The 23,843-nt window shown below is 29.0% G+C and overlaps 2 protein-coding genes across 2 annotated transcripts; one reads left to right on the top strand and one right to left on the bottom strand.

Annotated features, from left to right (window-relative positions):
• Positions 1-14,598: 14,598 nt before the first annotated feature.
• Positions 14,599-16,874, top strand: LOC137808376 (scarecrow-like protein 15). Its single transcript, XM_068609453.1, has one exon. The coding sequence runs from the start codon at positions 14,906-14,908 to the stop codon at positions 16,538-16,540; it is 1,635 nt and encodes a 544-aa protein (XP_068465554.1). The 5' UTR covers positions 14,599-14,905; the 3' UTR covers positions 16,541-16,874.
• Positions 16,875-21,790: 4,916 nt separating this feature from the next.
• On the bottom strand, positions 21,791-22,685 carry LOC137805970 (disease resistance response protein 206-like). Its single transcript, XM_068605845.1, has one exon. The coding sequence runs from the start codon at positions 22,587-22,589 to the stop codon at positions 22,038-22,040; it is 552 nt and encodes a 183-aa protein (XP_068461946.1). The 5' UTR covers positions 22,590-22,685; the 3' UTR covers positions 21,791-22,037.
• Between the last annotated feature and the right edge of the window lie 1,158 nt (positions 22,686-23,843).

The following is a 23,843-nucleotide window of genomic DNA, read 5'->3' as shown; positions in this document are numbered from 1 at the left end:
AGTCAATATTCAATATTACTAAAAAAATGCCAATCACATTTTTGTATTTTTAATTTCTTATATTTAATTAACAGTATCAATACTTCAGATTACTTCAAGTTAACCACACGAAGTTGTATGTGGCTATAATTGAATTACTTTTCAGGAGAGGGACAAAATTTAAATCCTCGAAGAAAATATAACTGTTGCCAGAATCTCGTAATTGAAATAGTCACAGACTAATCTTCCCATCGAACATGGGTCTCACTAATCAGTGTTTAAGGAATCACTAATTTTTTTGGATAATAACTTTGAAAATGTCAAACTAATTGTGTAAAAAAAATAGTTTTTCAGCAACTTGTGCCATAAAATTAATTTGTATCACATTTTTACTATCAAATAAAATGAAATTATATCACTATTTAAAAAAGAAAAGAAATAATGACATTAATCATTATTAAATAATACCCAATGTGACAAATATTTTAAGAATGTTAACTATGAAGAAAAAAATATATTTGCATATGAAGTTTTGAAAATAATTATACACCGTTGCTTTTTTATCAGAAAAAAATTAATAAAAATATGAAGTATTTTAAAAATAAATGAATAAATGTAGAATATTTTAAGAATGAATTATAAACCATTGTATTCTACGGGGAAGTTATATTATTTCATTATACAGAGCTTTTTTAAAATTTAGAATTTTCATATTTTTAAACTATGAAAATATATAATTTCATTAATATCAGACATGAAATACATATTTGATTAGATGAAAAGACAGAAAAGAAAAATAATTATCCAATAAGAGAGATCTATTTTTGATATGGAAGACAAAATTTCCTTTTTGAAGTGAAGGCATTGGAGTTGATAACGTCATTGATCCATTGAAGTGGCAGAAAATAGTATAAGTACCACAAATCTTTCTGACTTTTTCACAGACCACAAAGTTGTGTCATAACATCTCACGTCAACTAATGTCAAGCTAAAGAAGAAGAAGATTACGAACATAAATATGGGAAGGAATCACATGCCCCAAATACAAAACCTGGTAGCTAGTAATAAAAACTACACTCTATATTCAACATCTTCAACTTTAATATAATATAACCTAACTCACGTTCAAACCCCACCAGATTCGGTTCAGTGGGAGTTTGAGTAATATGACGAATTTTAATACTACCACCATAACCATCTTGTATTATACATATCATTTTAATGAAACAAATTACGTTTAATGTTAAATTAAGAAAAACTAAAATTACAATTTAACATAGAAAAAACTAATGAGTATTAATATGACTCATAAGATTTATTGCACTCATTCATAATAAGAATATAAAATTGATGTATATAGATTTGGATGGTTTTCAATTTTTTTTTATGAATATATATATCATAACATGTGAAACATTCTTAAATATTTTTTATTTATTATAAAAAATGAATAATAAAAATATGAGTTTAGGTTAAGAATAATAACTTTTAATTTTTGAAACTTGTTTTATTGCAAAGTGGACTTTAAGCCAACCACATAAAACCGGCTCATGATATTCTCATCTCTAGTCGATGTGGGATCTCCAACACATCTCTCACGCCGAGAGTGATAGCTTGTGCATGAGACAACATATTATGGGTGGTTCGATAACAAACCGATAGTGGATGGTCTGATAAGCCCAACAAACACTCAATAGGAAATACTCGAAATGACTCTGATACCATATTGCAAAGTAAACTTTAATCCTAACTCAACCTCATAAAACCGACTCATGGGATGAAGTTTGCACTCACTTATATATAATGAAATATTCTCATCTTTAGTCGATGTGGATCTCCAACATGTTTCTAAATTATCGGAATGAAAGTTTTGAAGACATGAATGAAAGAGCTATTGTTTGATGTAATTTCTTACAGCAGTGTTTTTTATTGTTTTTTTATTTTGTCTTAAGGATTTAGGTCTCATACGGTTAGTGTCTGTGATAATAGTTAATAGTTTATTTTTTGTTTTTTTTCCTTATTTTGTTGAAATGTTTAGTTGGAAAAGCTTAAAGTTTAGTAGATGAAACGTTTTTAATAAAGCGGATTGTCTGAGTTTTGTATAAGGGTTGGAGTATCCTGAAATATTCTATTTTATTTATTTAATTCTTTGTTGATAAAAAAATATATTAAAGAGCTATGAAAGTGTTTTTTTTTATCACTAAGGTATGAATGTGGTATGATAACATAGAGAAGATAGAAGATACTCCACTATTATTCCCACAAATGAAAAATCACATCCTCCAATTCCTGAATACCCTTTAGCCTTTTTCTTTCTCTTTGTTTGGGGAGTGGGTGAAGGAAACCCTCTTTAAATGAGTCATGATAGAAACCAGAATCTCTTACTCTCATAACACTCTCACCTTTTGTACTCTTCAAGCTTCTTCTCTCGTTTTCCCTAACGCGTCACTCCCGTGTCCTTCATTCCTTCCTCACAACCTTAATGCTTAAGTATATACATATACACATTCAATTAATTAATAATTCTTCCCTTTTTATTTTATGCATGCATGTGTTTTGGCTAACCCTAATTAAACAATAATTTCCATCACCTTTGCACTATCTTTAAAAATACTCAGTTCCATGATTAGGTTTCATTTCAATCTTGTGATTGTGAGTCAATCAGTTCTACTAAGATATCCATTTAAAAGAAAAAATTAAAGATCTTTGGTTTTCTTTTATTTTATCTATTAATTACCTTTTCAAAGGTCCATAGAAATGATATACTATTTCTTTTATTTTAATAAGTTTTATTGTTGACTTCATAAATAAAAAGCATTCAGTAAAATTCCTATAAACGCTTCGATAAATTACGTGTCCGAATGTATCCTTGATTCTTTTGGATCTTTCATTTATTCTCGCCAGTTTCTCACTAGATTATAGAAAAGCTAGTTTATTTAATCGTTTAAAATAAATTATTTTATGGTATGATTTTCTTAGACTTCCTCTTTAGGTTACTCATTTTAGGTTTTAAAAACAACATTTTTTAATATTACTTATAAAAAAGTAACAAATAGTCTTTCTCTTTTGAAAAATAAAAACATATAATAAAACAAGGTCTTTTAATTCTATGCATTAGTTCCACCAAGCTACAACACAATCTTGACTAATCAAAGACCTCAACTTACAACAAGAAGATATGCACTGGATGGGACTCGAACCCGCGTCTCCCATATTAATATTGCAAAGAAACTGCAGCAACCAGTTTAAATTCCCAGGAGAATAGTTAACCACTAGAACAGACAAGTTTTTTAGTCATATTATCATTTTTATTATACTTATTATTATTAACATAATTTATACATATTAATATAATTATTATTATTAATAATAAAATAAATTATATTCATATTATTAATATTATTAATATTATTAGTATTATTAGTATTATTATTAATATTATATTCATATTATTAATATTATATTCATATTATTAATATTAATATTGTTAATAATAATAAGTATAATAAAAATCATAATCATACTAAAGCATTTGCTTGGTGTAGTGGTTAAATTTTCTTTGAGTTATTTGAAAGAACATGGCTCTGAATCCCATTCATTGCACATTTTATGTTTTGGTGCCAAAATTTACATACGGAAAAATTCGTATGTAATTCGCGTTTTTCTTGTAGTGATTTTATACTTTCCATTTTCTACACTCTCCCTCTTCCATTAGTTTTCTTCTTCCTCTTTTCAATTTTTGCCCCTTAATATTTGTATAAGATATGCTTCTGGTTGTGTTTCCCAAACAAATTTCCTATGTCTCCCTACTAAAGTAATTATGTAAAATAAAGTAATTATTTATTTGTTTTTACCACTACAAGAAAATCATGAAATAGAAATTAATTTTTAGAGATCAAAATAATTAGTTGCAATAGTAACTAAATTAGAGACCATTTTAGAAACTAAATAAAAAATTGGTTTCTAAATTAGTTTATATTATTGTTAAATAGTTTCTAAATTGGTATCTAATTAGCAACCAAGGTTTTAGAGACCAAATTTAGAAACTAAATAATTGATAGTTAAAACCTTGGTTGCTAATTAGATACCAATTTAGAAACTATTTTACAATAATAGAAACTAATTTAGAAACCAATTTTTTATTTAGTTTCTAAAATGGTCTCTAATTTAGTTACCATTACAACTAATTATTTTGGTCTCTAAAAATTGATTTCTATTTCATGATTTTCTTGTAGTGTACGATTATATATGTCACACTTGCTTGTTTATGTATTTAATCTAATGAAAAGTGTATTTGAATAAGTGATATTTTTAAATCTTTTATAGATAAATATTTATATATCTCATAATAAGTGTTAGATTAAAGAATAGAGACATGATGTTTATACACCTCCTTTTCTATCAGTTCACAATTTTTTTTATAATAATAATATTTTGAATCAATTAATTATATTTTGATAAATAATTAAAAGTAAATGGATGTAAATAATTATATAATTAATATTGGTTATCAACTCTAAAAAGTAATGCTTCTAAATTTTAAAGAAATAAAAGATAAAATAAAAATATGATAAAGTGTTTTTTGGTACATTTTTTTCTCAATAAAATGTTTTACAGTTTGAAACTAAAATTTATTTATTTTAATAGAAACTAAAAATAATTATATCTAATTTTAAAAGGATAAAAAACATTTTAAAAAAATTAAGCTCCCTTAATTTTAGTAATTAAAAAGGTAATTAAATCTAAAATATATTAATAAACCCAGGATTTAAAACATAAGAATCTAGACACATCACATATAATACCATCCTTAGTGTAATATTTTCAATGTTGATATCTTAGATACAATATGTGACTTTTACATACCTCCCACTAAAACAACAATTAAGATCTACAACATGGAGGAAGAGTTTCTGTAAAAGATCTTAATAATTTTTTTTTAATATTCTCATACCAATAAAAATTAAATAAAAAAAATTTACTGAAGATTTCAAAGTAAAATATACCATTAAAACAAACATTAGATAAGATTTTATATTCTATATGGTACAATAAATTTAACTAAAAATGTATAAAATCTTAAAATACAACCTACATTAATGTCTTTGTTTTTTCTTACTAAAAGTTTGATTCAAAGAATATGTAACGAGGATGTAATCTTCTTTCTCCAAAGAAAAATCATGAGAATGAAATTAAAGTTAACAAGATGACTCACAGTTTTATATCTGTGAAGGATGATGACCTTATATAGTTGAACAATTTGTATTCTTAAAAATGATCATGTTGGCAAAAATGTTGATCAATTATAGATAAACATTATTTTCATTTCAATTTCTTCATTAATGTCCTCCTTGATACTCATTTATTCCACCTTAATCCTATATTCTGTGATTATATTTTTATACAATAAAATAAAATAAATTCAAAACTATTTTATTTATATCATAATTAAAACGATCTAATTATCATTATTTTATAAGTAAAAAAAACATTTATATAACTACACATATAATAAGTATTTATATGCATAAACAAATATAGTTATCAATACGTACAGAACAAATTTTATAAATACATTATTTTCAAAAATAGTTATTAAACTAACAGATAAATAGTTAATAAATATAAAATAACATTAAAAATATAACTATATAAGTTTTATTATATATATAAATAAAATTTGTGTTTTTAAATAAAAATATATCATTATAAAATTATAATTTTATATATTTTTAAATTATTAAATTCAATTTAAACTTTTAGTACTTCTATTTATTTTTTAAGAGTTGTATATGTTTTTTATTTGAACAACTTAAAAATGAGTTGATCAAATGAGTATAAATTAAATTAATTTTTTTATTCCAATTTTTTTTTATTTCTGAATTTAATAAACTACTGACTATTTTTTATATTTTTTATAAGTTTTATGGTGTGTAATTTTCACATAGCATCATGTAAGTAAACATTTTTTATGCTAATTTGTAATCTTAAAATTAAATTATTTAAAAACTTATTTGTGTGTTATTTGTGTGAAAGGTTGTCTCATTCGAGTTTTGTTTATTAGATCACTAAGTCTTTTTATTTTAAAAAGAATTGTTTCTAGTTCGTTTTCTTTCATCATTTATATTACATTGTATTTTTTCAAACTTTTCCTTTCAAAAATGAAAAATCATCATAATCTTCATTATAATTTTAGAATAATCTTTAGGACACACTAGATTATAAATATAAACTTAATCTATATGTTATTATCGTTACCTATTAAGATTGAACATGTATGAGGAGGAAAATTAAATCCTTTAGCTTTGCATACTCTGATTGGGTTTTAGATCCTCTAAACTGTCTACATTTTCTATGATGTTAAGGTAGTGGTATTGTTTTGGATAATCTGTTTTGAAAATATACTATACAATGGTATGTGTGTACATGTGCAGGATAAAGGTAAGGTTGCAGGAGTATCTTATGTTGAGAAAGGCTTCAAATATCAAGTAACTTTGGGAAGTTGAACACGAGAAGCATATACAAGTGCATCAGCATGGGCTTGAGACAATGTAGGAGGATGTGGTTGAAGTTAGAAGGATAATTTTGAAGGAGGATGTTAGACGAGATGTTGGGAAAGGAAAGAAAGCTTAAGATGCATAACTCGACAACATGCTTGATGGTTGTATGTAAAGTTCTTTTGTAGGTTTGAATCGTTTTTGTTTTCTATTTTGTCCTAAGGATTAGGAGTGTTATTATGTAGGTTTCTTTTGTCCGGTGTTCTGGATTAAGTTGGGTTTTAAGAACTTCTTGTCAAGTTTCATTGGATGACTATTGTTGGAAGGTTTAGTTGAAAAGCTTAAGCTTTAGCAGAGGATATGTATATGGTAAAGTAGGGACATTATCTGGGTTTTGTATAAGGGTTGAAATATCTCTGAAATGCTCCATTTTACTTATTTAATTCTTTGTTGATAAAAAAAATAAGCATATAAGAGTAAGAGTGTTTTTTTTTTCTTTTTGTCATTTCTCAAATATATTCAAAATATAAATTAGTCTTTGAGTACATTTAGACAATAAATTTTTTATATGTTTTTTATATTAGTTTATTTCTGAGTTGAATTGTTGTCTTTATAAAAAAAAACAATATTTTTTTAATCCAATCCATCTTATCTTACATTTTTTTTTTTACATTTTTTTCAAAATGTGTTAGATGAAATTTTTATAATTTACTAAATCAAACACAATACTTTATAATCCTATTATTATTATTAAATCATTCATCTAATAAAATGATCAATAATTTATTATAAAGATATAATTTTACAATTTTAAAATTTTGAAATGTTACAAACTACAAAGAAAAGTTTAAATTAAAAAGTAAATCCCAAAATATTAAAAATGGTATAATAATTAATTTTGTCTATAAGATTCAAATATGTAATAATAAGTAAAACAAAATTCAAGACAATAAGAAAATGTACTAAAATATAAAGGACACCAATGAAAGAAGATTAAATAAGAGATATATACAAGTTAGAAGCTAGTTGAAGTAGCTTATATCTTATAAGCTAGTTGTATTCCAAGTTATTTTTCCCTATAATAATAGTGCTTTGGTTGGTTAAATTAAAAAGAAAGAGAGCTTTTTTATTTACTTTGCTAAATTAATTACAATATTCACAGCCTTTTAAATATATATTAACTAGCCAGAGTATTACATGATGCCATCTTAGTGTTGGATACAACTATCATCTTAGTTAATAGAATATGCAAGTAATTAAATTCTAGAAGGACTACATAAATAAATATAATTATAAAAAAAGCTGATTATCAAACACTTTATCCAAACAACAATGAATGTCATAAAAAAATCAATGGATTTGTTTTCTTTGGTTGTTAAAAGAATATACATGAAAAAGAAGAGATACAATATTTGTAAACAAAATTCTTACACAGTGTCTCTAGAGAGCTAGCATTGGATCCTAATAAGTTGTGTTTGGGATGATTCTAGGTATTATAATCGTTTAAACCATATGGCAATAAAGATTATAATAAGCGATTACATTATCCTAAAAAAGAATGATATTAAAAATAAAGAGAATTGTGAAAAGCTGATAATGAAACGCGTTATGCATGTAATGACAAGTGTGTATAGAGATGGTGTTACGTTTGGAATAGAAAATGGGCATAAAGAGACTTTATTTTTTAGGTGGCCAAACTTTCCGTTAAAGTGGTCATTCCATTAACAATGTTTGCCGAAAAAAAAAAGTGGAAACATAATTTACAATAATGGAGGTGGTAGATAAAGATATGTGCGGTGTGTCTTCGCTCTGTAAATGAAGGGACGTATTTCTATCTTACAAAAATCTTTATGCTCTTTCTGTCACGTAACATATAATATGTATCTTCATACTTCCGAATATATTCCATTCCACAAATTGTTTTTCTAACAAATTTTCACACAACTTTTTTACAATTATTTCAAAAAAATATATAAAGCACCTGTATAATACAAATATATTATATGAATTCTTTTATAATGATTTTTTTATCAATAATAAATAAATAAATTAAATTGAGTATTTCAGGAATATATCAACTCTTATAGATGACACCATTTTAATCTATCAACACTTCAGACACCACAAAAATCCTACAAAATATCCTTCAAAAAACATTATATACATTGATCCTATTACTTTCTTAAAGTTAGGAACTAAACTCTGTACAGAAAAGAAAAATTAAGATTTCATAATACACATAAAAACAACTTTACTCGTACAACCATTGAAGATCCTACCTTGTATTCTACCTTACCACAAACTACTTCAATTGATATGCATTACCAAACAAAACCTTACATTTTAGATATGTTTTACTAAGATTAGTTTCCATACTGGTTCACTACCCGTTGCCTCCCACTATAAGAAAATCATTAAATAATAACTAAATTTAAAGATAAAAATAATTAGTTACTATATTAACTAAATTAGATACTGTTTTAAAGACTAAAAAATTATTGGTATCTAAAATGATTTCTATTATTAATAAAAATTTATAAAATAATTTCTAAATTGGTATCTAAAATAGCTAACAAGGTTCTAGCTACTAATATTTTTAATTCTAAATTAATTTTTAAAAGACTAGAAACTAATTTAAAATATAAATAATTAGTAGATAATACCTTAATAACTAATAATTAGATACAAATTTAAAAATTACTTTATAAATTTTTGTTAATAATAAAAATTATTTTAAATATTAATAATCATTTTAATTTATAAAATAATATCAAATTTAGTTAATATAGTAAATAATTATTTTAGTATCTAAATTTAGTTTATATTTAACAGTCATTTTCTTTTATATTCTCGTAAGACCATTGGCAATGTGACATAATGTTAATAACCTTTCTAAATCTGAAAAGCCATCTTCATTCCCTCTTATTTACATTTTTTTTCACTTTTTTTTTATTACACATCCCTTTTTTACTCTTTTAGTTGTGTTCCCTTTGTTTTGGGTAAAACTCTATCATATAAAAATAAGTTTGATTTATTTTCACTTTAGTTTTTGAAAAACAAATTCAAATTTAATCTGAAAAATGTAAAATAAGTCTTTTAAAAGGTTTTAAATAATTTAAAATAAGCCATAAAATTTAACTATTATGACTTAAACTATTTATAAAATATTAAAAAAGTATAATTTACGTTACTCGAGCTTTTTATATTTTGTATATAAAATATTTTCAATTTTTCTTACAACATTAATATATAAAACCGTTATATAGTTTTATTATCGCTATTAAGGCAACTTTAATGGGAGCTTTTCATATTATTTATTTATATATATATATATATTTAGAAATAATTATGATATTTGATAGTTTAATAACATAAATTAATTAAAATTCAATGATTTTTTTGAAAAAAAATAATTAATTAATAATACGTAATAATATGTTAATTAAAAAAAATATCAATTACATAACATTTAAATAAATGTATAACAATGAAAATCAAATGACATTGATATAATTAACTTATATTTAAAAACATCCTTTCTTTTAATGTAATTAAAATATTTATTTTTAGTACTTCAATTGATTTTCAAACATGTTAGTCATATTTCTTTTAGGAGAATTTCGTACTCTAAAGGTATTTCTTACCACATTTTTAATTTAATACTTTTTTTTTCTTTATTTCACTCTTTATGAAAGAGAGATCAATATATACGATAACTACTGCTTATAATAGTTTTTATTTTATTATAGAGCAATATATTAGTGATGATATCTCATTCATCAATTTTAATGGATTTTTTTTAGTTGGAAAATAATGAGTATGCATTTAAGAAAAAAACATTCAATCTTTTTGAAGAATTATACACAAATGTTAATTATTTTGATTATTTTTTAACCACAACAACCAAACATCTTTAAATTCAACTCTTTTCCTTTTGAATTTTCACTAAAAATGTGGTATGAATGACATAATCAATATTCTTTTCAACTAAATCATCCTTCTTTTGTTTCTTTTTTAATATGTGATAAAATTTTTAACATACATATTTTTTTTATCAATAATAAAAAATAATTAATAGAAGTTTTCAAAGAATATTTTAATTTTTTTAATTACATGGAATAGTTTGTTCGAAGGTTTTAATTGATTCATTATAATTTATAATCTCCCACTATTGAATTTAGGATTGACTAACTTCAATAATAAGATATTTTGACACATTGAACTTATTTTCTTCATTTGAATAAATACTAACCTATAACATTTCTTTCCATAACATTCTACAATATTGTTCTCTCCCTTCCCTCTCCTATAACCTTACCTTTTGTAATATTTTATTTCTCTTCTCTTCTTCCTCCTATGAGCAAATATTTAAATTATAGTATTTACGAAATACTCCCATTTATTTATTTTTTACTTATTAATAAAAAAAATTCAATCATTTTTCTTTTTTTTTTCTTCTTTAGCCTTTCTCTGCTCCTTCTTCTCTCTTTCTACTGCAAGCTTACTGATAATAATATAAAATCTCGAAGAACGAACAGCTCAAGGAGAAAATCAGTACAGAGATAAGTCAAACGTAAATTTGTAATTATTTTATTTTAATTTCATTGTTATTTTCACTATTTATAGCAATTTTTTTTTATTTTGATTCGATTGTGATGTTATGTTCTTTTTCATCTATTTGTTATGTTTTTTTGTTTTGATATCTGTTTGTAAGTTTTTTTGATCTATTTGTATTCATTATTTATATTGATGTTGGTGGTGGTTGATGTGTATGATAGTGGTTGTTATATTACATAAACTAAAATAATAAATTTTGTATTTAAGCAAGAATTACTTGAATAAGCAACGAGTTATTTTTAAGAAATTTTAATGAGCACATTACTTTTGTTCCATAGTAAAATTAGTACTCTAAGCATTTATGATACATGTCCTAGGCATTTATAAATTTAAACAAGGCTATTTGTTTAACAATCAACTATAGCACTCAGTGGGTCCACACTTGTCTCCAAATACATCATCATAACACGTCACTTGCTATTCTCACGTGTGGAAAATATATATTAGAATTAAGTCTAAATAAAAAAAAGTAAATCAAATACATAATTAATTTTAAAATATAAATTTAGAGTAATTAAATAAACATTTTAAAAAATTATATGAATAAATAATTTACATATATTAAAAAGTACCGCACATTTGTATATAAATTAAACAAGTATAAAAGAACACATTGTACCATATATAAATATATAAACGAAAATATATTCACAATGCTTCTAGGGTTAAACATTGTCCATCAAAATGCGGTGATATTTTTAAAATTAAAACGAGTTTAAAACAGAAACTATGAATTAAAGCGTCATTTTGGACCGTGTATGGATTGAGGAGTGGATGTGTGAGAATCTGAGGGAGTGAATGTGTGAGGATGTGAGAAAAAAATGAGGTTGTTTGAATTGGGGTATGTTAGGGTGGATGTGTGAGAAAAATTTATAGGAGTTTGTGAGTGATAAGATGGTTGTGAGGGAGTTTTATTTATTTTTTAAATTGTTAAATGTTACTTTACAAATTTATCCTTGCCTATTAAATTTTTTTAATAATGAAATGAGTTATTTTTGTTTAAAAATAAACAACTTTCACATATTTTGTAAATTTAAAAATTAAAATTAAAAAATAAATATATATTAAATATAAATAGATATAATTTAAAAATTATAATTAAAAAAAAATGTATTCAACAAATTAAATAAAAATAAAACTTGAAATAATTTCTTAAAATATTAAACATATACATTATAAAATTAAAAAATAAATAAGATCTTATATAAATAAAAGATAATATTTGTTATTGTTAAAAATCCTACTGTAATAAAAAATAAAAAAATACTAAAAAAATATAACGTAATTAACAATAGAAAATAATTTCATAAAAACTATTATCAAATAAATTACAAACTCATAAACATAATAATTATAAAAAAATATATTAATATAAATACATCAACAAATTAAATAAAAAGAGAACTTCAAATAATTTCTTAAAATATTAAATATATACTATAAATTAGAACAAAAATCACATCTTATATAAATAAAAAATATTATTTTTTAATATTAAAAACTCTTGAATATGAATGAGGGTAAATTCAGAAATAGCACATGTTGATGTGACTTTTCTTCTACATATCTTCATTTTGAGGGGAGAGGAGAGGATATTTACTGTTCATAGGTATATCCTCTCCTTCTCTTCCCTGCAAAATTCTGGATCCTTGATATTCTCTCACTTCTTTCCTTGTGAACAATACATCCATGAAAACAAATAGAGTCTTAGTCTACAAAGACGGTGACTATGAGTGGTAGCCGCTGTCTTAGAACAAGTGCGTACTTTAAGATAAGTGACTACCACTCATAGCCGCCTTGTAGACCAAACACTTTAATCTAAAATGACGAATTTATCTCAAAAACCTCTTACGTGTATATAACTATATAACTTGGTTAACCTTATTTCTTCATAGCATTAAGAAAAGAAAGCCCTTTGTGCAGTCGAATTTAATTTATGGCACACTTAGTGTTCTTCTGATTATAAGATGAAATAGTATAGTATTATGAAATTGAAAGCAAAAGATGCAACTGATTAAACTTTAGAATAAAAAAACGGTTGAATTAGAATGTCAAAGGAGGCCATAAACAAGTAAAGCTTAGTAATAGTAAGTAACAATTGAAATTGGGACATGAAAACCTGCCACATGAGTCATGCATCTATTTCAGCAAAAGAATAAAGCTAAAGTACTTTCTTTCTTTGTACGGACAATTTAGTCGATGTGATTGGATGGAGTATCGATGACCATGCAAATCTTGCATGCTGGTTAAACACCATCATTAATTCCCAACATTTTTTACTGCTCAACTTTATTAAAACTCACTAAGTCAAGACCACTTTATTCCTTTTCATCACCACTCTTTTCTTAACTTCAACCATTTTCACATTTTACATCCATACTTACTTTTCATTCTAATAATAATAAATCCTAATAATAATAATTTGCATTCTAACGCCAGTTTATCATATTTTTCTCTTGTTAAATTTAAACTCTTGTATCCATTCTATGGAAAGTGATAGAATTGTTTTTATAGTAACAAAAAGTAAATTTATTCTTGACAAGAAAAAAACAAATTTAAGGTAGATTTTTAATTGATTATTAAACAATAAAAAATTATCTTCATTAAGTAAATTTTTAATTTTTTAAAAATTCAATTTTATTTCTTACCATTAATAGTTTTATACTTTTGTAATTAGAATGTCCTTTACAATTTGTTCGTTGCAATGGCAATTTTTTTCATGCAGTGAAAGATAAAGCAGCTATACCCCCATGAAAAGTAGTTAATGATGAACCTTTTTCCCTTAACTTCTCTCCTGGGGTATAAAGATGGGTGGTGGTAGTACTTGTCTTGGAGGGTCCACTCCCAGCTTTTGTGGGTCCAATTTCAAGAAAGAACGGTTTAACTTGGAGCTTTAGTGCTGCCACTATTTGACCCTTTTAAGACTTTCATAATCAAAAGATTTATATCTTTCTGAATTGTAGCTTATACTTGCCTCTAGGTGTTGTTTTTTTTCACAAGCCAGTGAAAAATAATTATGTTTAGAAGAGATCATGGGAATTGAGGAAGAAGGGAAAAGGATAGAGTAAAAATAAAAATTAACATATTCCACTTTTTTCTCATTGCTAGATTATATAATAAAAGTGGAATTTTGCACATATATAACCTATTTCACCCCAAAAAATTACATATCTATGATATTACGAAAATGTCTTTGTTTACAACTCAACTCAGAGGACACATTGGTTCGAGTTATTTACTTTCCTCTAGAGAATGTTTCGGCCTTAAATTTCACTTTTTTTAATCTTGTTAAAAAGTATAAAACTCACAACTTTTTTAAGATAACATGAAAAGAAACACCTCCCAAAATTACTCAGAAAAAATGTTTAATGGATATAGTAAGTTGAGTGTTTTTAGGTGTGGAGAGGGAAGAAAAGTAAAATGAAAAGTTGTGGAAGTTTAGGGTAGCTTGACGCAGAAGCTTGAGATGGATAAAAGGTTTTGTCTCTCTGGTGTCCGATGTGGTGCATGGTGGTAGAAGATGGATATGTATGCATGGATGTATATAGATAGATGGCATTGAATAGAGAGAAGAGAGAAGAGGGTGTTTTACACGCACGCACGCACGCAGAGAGTGAGAGAGAGAGTGAGAGAGCACAAGACACGCAAAGATAAAAAGGAGAGGATGATAGGAAGCAAAAGCCCTCTCTCAGTCTCGTAAACTCTTCCACGTTCCACAAGGAAAGTAGCCATCGAACAAACAAGAAGAGAACAACTCTATTGGGAAAGCCACAAAGGCATCATAATCATCACAGCTTTTCCTTCACTTAGAGATGAGAGTTCCCTCATCCCCACAGCCCAACACCCATTCTCCCAACCCAAACCTCCTCCTCCACACCCTCCCTAACACCACCAATCCCACCTTCACCTACGAACCCACCTCCGTCCTCGACCTCTGCCGCAGCCCCAGCCCTGAAAAGAAACCAACTGTCCCCAAGCCAGAACCACAACATAACACCAACAACATCACCACCATCACCACCACCAACAACAACAACCTAGACCTGGACGATCATGTCTTGCCAAATTCAGATTGGTGGGAGTCCATCATGAAGGACCTAGCCTTACCCGAAGATTCTCCCACACCCCTCTCCAAGCCTAACAACATCAACCCATGCATCCCTGATTTTCCACCTTCTCATGATCCACCCTTTGATCACCCTCCAGACTTCACCTCGCTGTCAGAAATTTACAACCAAAACCTCCCCTACAACTACACCACCACCAACGCTTTGGACCATTCCTTTCAAGACCTCAACCACCACCACCACAACCCCACCAACAACGTTAACAACAACTGGGACTTCATCGAAGAGCTTATCCGGGCCGCCGATTGCTTCGACAGCAGCCACTTCCAACTTGCTCAAGCCATACTCGAACGCCTCAACAACCGCCTCATTCGCTCACCCATGGCCAAGCCACTCCACCGAGCTGCGTTTCACTTCAAAGATGCTCTCCATTCCATTCTCTCCGGTTCCAACCGTGCCGGTTCCAATCGCCTCTCCTCCATGGCCGAGATTGTTCAGACCATCAAAACGTTCAAGGCCTTTTCGGGAATCTCTCCCATCCCAATGTTCTCTATCTTCACCACCAACCAGGCCTTGCTCGAAACCCTAAACGGATCCTCCTTCGTCCACGTCATCGATTTCGAGATCGGGCTCGGAATCCAATACGCCTCTCTCATGAAAGAGATCGCAGAGAAGGCTGCCGGAGCTTCGCCACTCCTCCGCATCACCGCCGTCGTGCCAGAGGAGTACGCCGTCGAGAGCCGCCTCGTCCGCGAGAATCTCAACCAGTTTGCGCATGACCTCGGGATCCGCGCACAGGTGGACTTTGTCCCGCTTCGGACCTTTGAGACGGTGTCGTTCAAGGCAGTAAGGTTCGTCGACGGCGAGAAGATTGCGGTGCTGCTGTCACCGTCGATCTTCTGCCGCCTCGGATCCGGCGGAGCCAACGTCGGCGCGTTCCTCGCTGACGTGAGGAGGATGGCTCCCGGAGTGGTGGTGTTTGTGGACGGCGAGGGGTGGACGGAGGCCACAGCTGCCGCGTCTTTCCGGCGCGGCGTGGTGAACAGCTTGGAGTTTTACTCGATGATGCTCGACTCGCTGGATGCGTCTGTGGCGGCGGGAGGAGGCGGCGAGTGGGTGAGGAGGATCGAAATGCTTCTGCTGCGGCCTAAGATCTTCGCAGCGGTGGAAAGCGCAAGGAGGAGGGCGCCACCGTGGAGGGAGGCATTTTACGGCGCCGGAATGAGGCCGGTGCAGCTGAGCCAGTTCGCCGATTATCAAGCGGAGTGTTTGCTGGCGAAGGTGCAAATCAGAGGGTTCCACGTGGACAAACGGCATGCTGAGTTGGTGCTGTGCTGGCACGAACGAGCCATGGTTGCGACGTCAGCTTGGCGGTGCTAGAGTAATAATAATAGAGTATACAAGAGAAGAAGAGAAGAAGTAAAATAATCCATCGACACCAAAACCTTATCTTTCCTGTTTTAGAATGTGAACTTTATTATCAAGTTCACTTTGACAAACATTGTAGTTTAACTGTAATTTAGTTTATCATGAAAAGTTTAAAATGGAAAAAAACTGGAAAGTACATAAACTTGTATTTTTTCCAGACTTTTTTGTTTATGTAATGTAGATAAATTGTGGGGGTGTCTGTATTCAATTTGTTTGAGAAGAGTTACCATGTAATGCTCGCTGGATACACCTGGCTTTTCATTCAAAGTATTTAGTTCTATCTTTATGGTTTATGTGTCGAATACTTTGGTGCAAAACTCAGACATAAATTGCACCACACGTGCATGATCATATTCGGTGAAGAATACTACTTCAGTCCTCTTCATTAAATTTCTCGTATCAATGGCATGTATGTGAAATGTTCTAAAAGCAAACTGCAACGGTTGTTGGACGTGACATGCATGATTTGGAACATCTGTTTGTGAAGCATCTATTAATGCAAAAAGGAAGAAAAACAAAGCGCCAACCATTTGTGTGGGAGTAGCCCCTTAGTATTGTGTTTTCGATTAGGTGAGCAGCATCAGATGAAGCTTTTGAAAACCCTAACATTTTAGTTTTACTTCACCACAACTATTCCAACACATGATAGAACTACAGAATTTTGTTAATACACTAAGACGTCTAACTTTTGTTACTAATTAGGGCTTTGTTATTCTATAAATAAATATTAATGATTTTTAAAATGAATAAATCGACATAGGGTTCCCACCCCCAACATACCCAAAACCCATGAGAACTAAAAATTGAATTTATTTATTCATTAGTGTGCCTTGATAAAATCCATGAAGACAAAAAAACTCATCAAAGAAAAATATTTCAGAGAAAAGAGTACAATGCAGAAGTTTACACAGAACTCAAGAGTTAGTTATCGAAGTCAATGTTCAGCATTGGTACCATTTAATACATTGGTATATTTACTGGATAGAACAATGAGAATTGTAAGAGTTGCTTCCAATTGGGGACAACATATTACGTTAGCAAAAAATGGGGCAAAAGTTTTCCAGCAATCAATTGTGGTTACACTGATAAAACTTTCAGCAGTGTGCTAAAGTTCAAAGTGCAGAGTCCTGCAATGCAAGACTGTAATAAGATAGAGGAAAAAAGAAAATTCAAGCATATAAAAATCCATAATAACCACAAAATTCATTTAGAAAGGAACCTGATAACTTTGTGATACAGGTATTGGTGAATGGAGCGAGTTGTTAAAGTGCAAGCGGAAGAAAAAGTTGTGAAGCGAGTAGTGAGTTTTTTCAAATTCTAGTAAATGAAAAATACTTTCTCATGGGCAAAAACGTTAACATCTTGAAACATCTCATAAATGTGACTTAATCATCCAAAGTTTGAAAATCATAATTGATTGTGGTCTATAAGCCACACTTACTCATTTTCTTCTAAAAAGCATATGAGTGATTCAAGAGAATATCTAAAAAAGGATTTATTGTGAATTAGTTTTTTGAGTGATCGAAGAGGACGCACATATGAAAAAGGGTATGTTGTGAGTCGATTGAACTAAGGACATTCATAAATGTCATATAAGAATTGAATAATGACATACTTAAAATTAATATTATTTATGTAATCATTTTATTCAATTATTTGGAAAATACCATTTACTAATTCAAATGCTATTATTATTATATTACTAATAAGAAGTTAATTGATTATATACACTGGAAAAAATTCGTAAAACCATATTTTTTATGAGAAGTAGAGTTTATTTAATTATTTTTTCATAGACTTTTTGTCTATGACTTTCCCAACCCACGCATCAGTTATTATTCGTGTTCGTTTGGGATGCTCTAGCCTTTAAGGCACAAGAAACAAAGTTAAACATTTAAATTTATAATATTATAAGATTAAATACTATAAATGGGGTAACTTTTAGGGCTTTGCTATTAACACAATATTTCTATAGAAAAATTCTCACCTCTCCAAAAATTGTTTTTGTTTAACATTTGACACTTCACAGTACACGAGATTCTATTATCACGACTAAATGCACAGCTAAAACATATTTTTATAATATGTAAAATATTATTGAGATACATCAATTTTTTTATTATTGTATATGTCGACAAAGGATATATAACGATGTATGTATTAATAAGATTTTTCAACATATACAAGAAAAAATCGTTTATATTTTGTATTTATTTCAATTGTGTCGTGATATGCTAAACGTCTAGATATTTTTCTCAAAAACCACATTTGTGAAAAGATGTTAATTTAAATAGCAATTTTCGGGGTACTAATAGCAATGTCGTAACTTTTAATAGGGATGATCGGTTCATCGTAACTGGGCTTCAATTTTAATTGATACCTAAGTGGACCTTTCTTCGACCAAATGGCTATGGACTATGATGGAAAGCTACGGTTTCACTCTTGAAACAAAAGAGTTAATCACGTACGCTTTTAATTAAGCTTTAACATTGACGTTGAATTAATGACATAAAGGAAGAGAATTTATGTTTGATTAAAGTTTTTATCAAAAGTTAATTTTAGTCTCACTAATGTTAATTGCAATTACATTTCAATCATAATTCTTGAATTGATCTATGATTGGATCACTGCCCCAGTTTAGTGTTACCTCAGATAGAAAAATGTTTAACATACATACAATCCCTTTTTATTGAGTTAATTAGATAATTGATAATATCTACTAATTGAATTTAGCGGATTTTATGTTCATGCATGCATCAGCTTAGCAAGCCATTAATACTATCGGAAGAAAATGAACCAAATAACTTTAAAACGTTCGAGCTCTCACTAGTGAAAAAGAAGAAAATGATACGCTTTATTTAGTGCGGCTTTTGCGCTACCGCTTTCGTAAAAAACGAGATGGCATTTTTGAAATTATTTTGATTTACGAATGCGGTTATTTGTATAACCGCACTTGTAAATCAAAGCGCTTGATTTACGAATGCGGTTATTTGAATAAACGCATTCGTAAATCAAAATTCTTTGATTTACGAATGCGGTTTTACCTTTAACCGCATTCGTAAATCCTTTTTTACCCTAAATTTTGAACCGCGCCACACACAATTTCAAACTTTATTTCGCGTTTGCACTCTGAGTTCGTCTCCTTCTGCTGCATCTGCATTCCATTTGTGCAATGTAAGTTTCTTGAACTCTCTTTCTTCCTCTTCATCTTCACAAATATATGCATAAATGTTTTTCGTTTTTCTTATATATGTTTTTTTCCTTGCATTGGTGGTCTCGAAGCACTGTTTCGTTGGCTGACATTCGTTTTTTTTACATTGTTTGGTTTCTCGCATTGCTCAGTACTCTTTCATTGTCTTCGTGGTTTCTTGTGAATTTTTTGGTTTGCTCCGTTGCTGCTTCCCTGTCCGCCGTCGCTTCTGCCGCCGCCACCGTTGTTGGCGCTCCCGTGACTCTTCATCAACGTTGGCTTCACACAAGATTGACGATGTTTTAAAATTTTTAATTTTTTTTTAATGATTTGGCATATACAAGTGCGGTTAAAGCAAATAACCGCACTTGTAAATGGTATTTATAAATGCGGCTATATAGCCGCATTTATATTTCTTGATTTACAAGTGCGTGTTGATCAAATGCGGCTATAAAGCCGCATTTATAAATTCAAAATAGCCGCATTTGTTTTATGTTTCTGCACTAGTGTCTGCATGCCTCCAATCAATACAAAAAGTTGAATCAAATCAATTACAATACGTTGGACCTAATTAAACAATTATCTATACTTATATATATATATATATATATATATATATATATATACACGGTAGGAGATCCCACATCGACTAGAGATTAGAGTCTTTCATTGTATATAAGTGGGTGCAAACTTCAACCTTATGAGTCGGTTTTATGGGGTTGAATTAGACTTAAAGTCCACTTACTAATATAGTATTAGAATAATTTTCAAGTCTATCCTAACGAGTGTTTGTGTTGGACTTATCGTGTCACCACTATTGGACCACTCATAATATATAGTCACACTCATGAGTTGGCAGAAGTTGAGTTAGACTTAAAGTTTATTTGGTAATAGTATATATATATATATATATATATATATATATATCACTATATCATGAATAACAACCATTTAAAAACTATTTTTTTAGTTTCTAAAATGGTTTTTAATTTAGTCACTATAATAATTAATTATTATTATTATTTTAAAATTGATTTCTATTCTATTATTTTCTTGTTGTAGGGTATATAAATTTTTGCAATTAATAAAATTCTTTCAGTTTTCTTCTCTCATACGAGTGCTCTCTTTTCTCTCTTCTGCTCCACTCTTTGTTTTCTTGCTTCTTTCTTTCTTTAAGACTTTCGAAGATCTCCCTCTGCTTCTATAAATGTTTGTCATGATACATGAACATGAAGCTAAGCTTGTTTGCTATTTTGTAATAATTATCTCTCATGCTTTAGCGTTTCTCTTTATCCTATCCCAGTTTTTCTCTATTTTGTACCTGAATCATGGTTGATGGGGTCACTTCGTAGACTTTTTCTAGATATCTGTCTATATTTGGTTGAAAATTATATGGAAATATAGCGTTGGTGTCAGTGTTATATTTATCTAAATCCAATTGTTTGAAACTATCATTAGGATGACAATGGAGGAAATTACACTTAAAACCAGAATTGTATATGTGTAAACCAATCAAAATGAAAATCGATCTTTTTTTGGTGATTTTGTAGTTGAAACGAACCTCTCTAAAACATAATCACTAAATATTATTAAAATAATATAAATTATTTTTCATCTTTTGTGTAGAATTGAATATTTATGTGTGGTTAGATGGATAATGAGTGATATGATATAATATGCGAAATGAATCTCATTAGAATAGAATTTGTTGTTATATCAGAAGTGATTTAAAGCATAAATTCTTGTCCCATAATCTACTTGTAAACTCACTTAATTTCCGATAAATGTGTTATCTTTTTTTTTTAAGAATTTATTGAAATAGATTGATATATTTATTACAAATTATCTTCAAGAATTCTCCCAACATCCACATAAATATTTATGTCATAAAACAATTCTAAATATTTATCACATGTTGTTTATAAATTAATAAAAAAAAATTCCAGCCAATATCCTTTTGAGCTCATGATTCTCCATTATAGAAGATTTAAGATGGAGAGTGAAGAAATTGATTTATGGCAGAGGAAAAACACGTGGAAGAGGAGGATTTTCATAGTACATAGTACACATTGTCTCGAACTGAGAACCAATAACGTTATTACAACAAGCAAGCCACATACTATCAGAAGAGTCTGTAACAGAAACAGCCATATTTATTTAATATAGTAATAAGAGTAGCTGTTAGACGAGGCTGTTGACAGAAACAGCCATCTTTATTTACTGTAACTTTGTGTGTGTGCATATATATATACTTATATATCACCAACACTCATAAAACTTGATTTCAACACGAAGGCGGAAATAAACATCACCTTCAAAAGCATCGGTCATGATGGTGGCGATTCCTCTATGCATGAAGAAATCTCCAGTGCCACCTGTGACTGAGATGTCTCTGGTCTTCTTCAAGGTGGGGTCAGCTCCAGCGACGGTGATGGTTCCCTGATGATTTGCGCTATTGAGAGCAAAGTTGAATCCGAGGTACGCAGTGTAAGTGTTCTTGGTGTCGTAAATGTAGAAGCCCTGTGCCCTACCAACAGGTTCGGAGTGAAGGTTGTTGTCCAAGGTGACGGGGTCATCGAAAACTACTAGATTTCCGAAATGGAAGTTGTTTGTCAGTTTGGTTAGGTTGGCACCTTGTGGCGCTGCTATTATTGCGGAGGTTGCATTAAGAGCGTTCCTTCCATTGTAGATGATGTCGTGGAAGAAGAGGACCAGGTGTTTGCATGGTGCATATTGCTTCCTCTGGAGTGGGAAGGTCGAACATAAAGCAAAGAAGGTGAAGAAAACAAAGAGGGCAACTTTGGCACCCATGGCTCTAGGAGAAAATGGGAGAGATGAACCCAAGAGGACTTTGAAATAGGGAAGGACTGTCACCAATAACTTTGGTTCACTGCTTCTATTCTATGCTCCTTTTTATAGGGAATGATGGTTGCAGTTTCTTGAAAACTGAGGAAAAAAACACTGTCTAAATGTAAGCAACTCATGTGAATTCTTCTACCCTTCAACTCAATTTTATTCAAACACTAATTAGCTTTAACTCAATTTTGCTCACAAGAAAAAATTGTAAAATAATTTACATAACATATAATTTTGTATGTTTTTTATTCAACTATGATGATGGTATAGAATAAGAAAATTACATAATAAACTTTCTAGTCTTTTTTTATAATTTTTTTATTAATAGGTATAATCTTCTTATGTATATTTTTGTTAATATATGAGTTTTATCAAGTTTTTCCATATTTTTGTATTTTTTTAATAATATTCTTTTTATGTGATGAAAAATTATTGTTGTTACTTAAAGTAATATAGTGATACTTATTAAAGCTTTTTATATAAAAAAATTACATAATATATTTCAATTCTTAAAATTAAAGTGTTTAGAGTTGTTATGAGAAACATGCTTAAAAACATTTTAAGTAACTTACTGTTAAGTCAAACTATCCCAAAAACAATTATTTGAAATGATCAAAAGAATATCTTAATTATTTTCTATTGAATACTGTACAGTTTGTACTACAGTGAAGACTTTTGGTCATGTTAAATTAATAAAAAATACACTCATGGGTACATTATGGTCATTATCCTTTGAGATTTCTCTCTTTTCTATCCAATCAACTTTTGTCAACTATTGTACCTTTTTTTTTAACTTTTTGTTTAGTTAAAGGGGGATTTAAGCAAGTTTTCAACCTTTAGACAAACATGCCTAATAAATGCAGCATTTTCTTTTGGAATCAGAAACAAGTTATCAGTGTTATCTAGTTTAGTCCAGCAAAAAATATCATATTGTTTCTTACTCATTTTTTATCAGTAACCGATAATCTCTATATAATTACTAGGCTAATCTTTAAATTAAGAAGATTTAAAACTCTTTCTTTTGTAATAAATGTTTACTTATATCTAATCTCACTCCATTGATTTTTAAAATTTACCATACTTAAAAGTGTTCTTTCTATAAGTTACCAAAATATAATCTTGGCTAATAGTTTTATAGTTTTCTGTATGTGGTCAAAAATGCTAAATTTTTTCAATGTGGAAATTGGGTTAATAATATCTGGGTGTGAA

This window comes from Phaseolus vulgaris, chromosome 3 (assembly GCF_000499845.2).
Source record: "Phaseolus vulgaris cultivar G19833 chromosome 3, P. vulgaris v2.0, whole genome shotgun sequence".
NCBI classification, from domain to species: Eukaryota; Viridiplantae; Streptophyta; class Magnoliopsida; order Fabales; family Fabaceae; genus Phaseolus; species Phaseolus vulgaris.
This window is presented reverse-complemented; position numbering and strand designations above follow the sequence as displayed.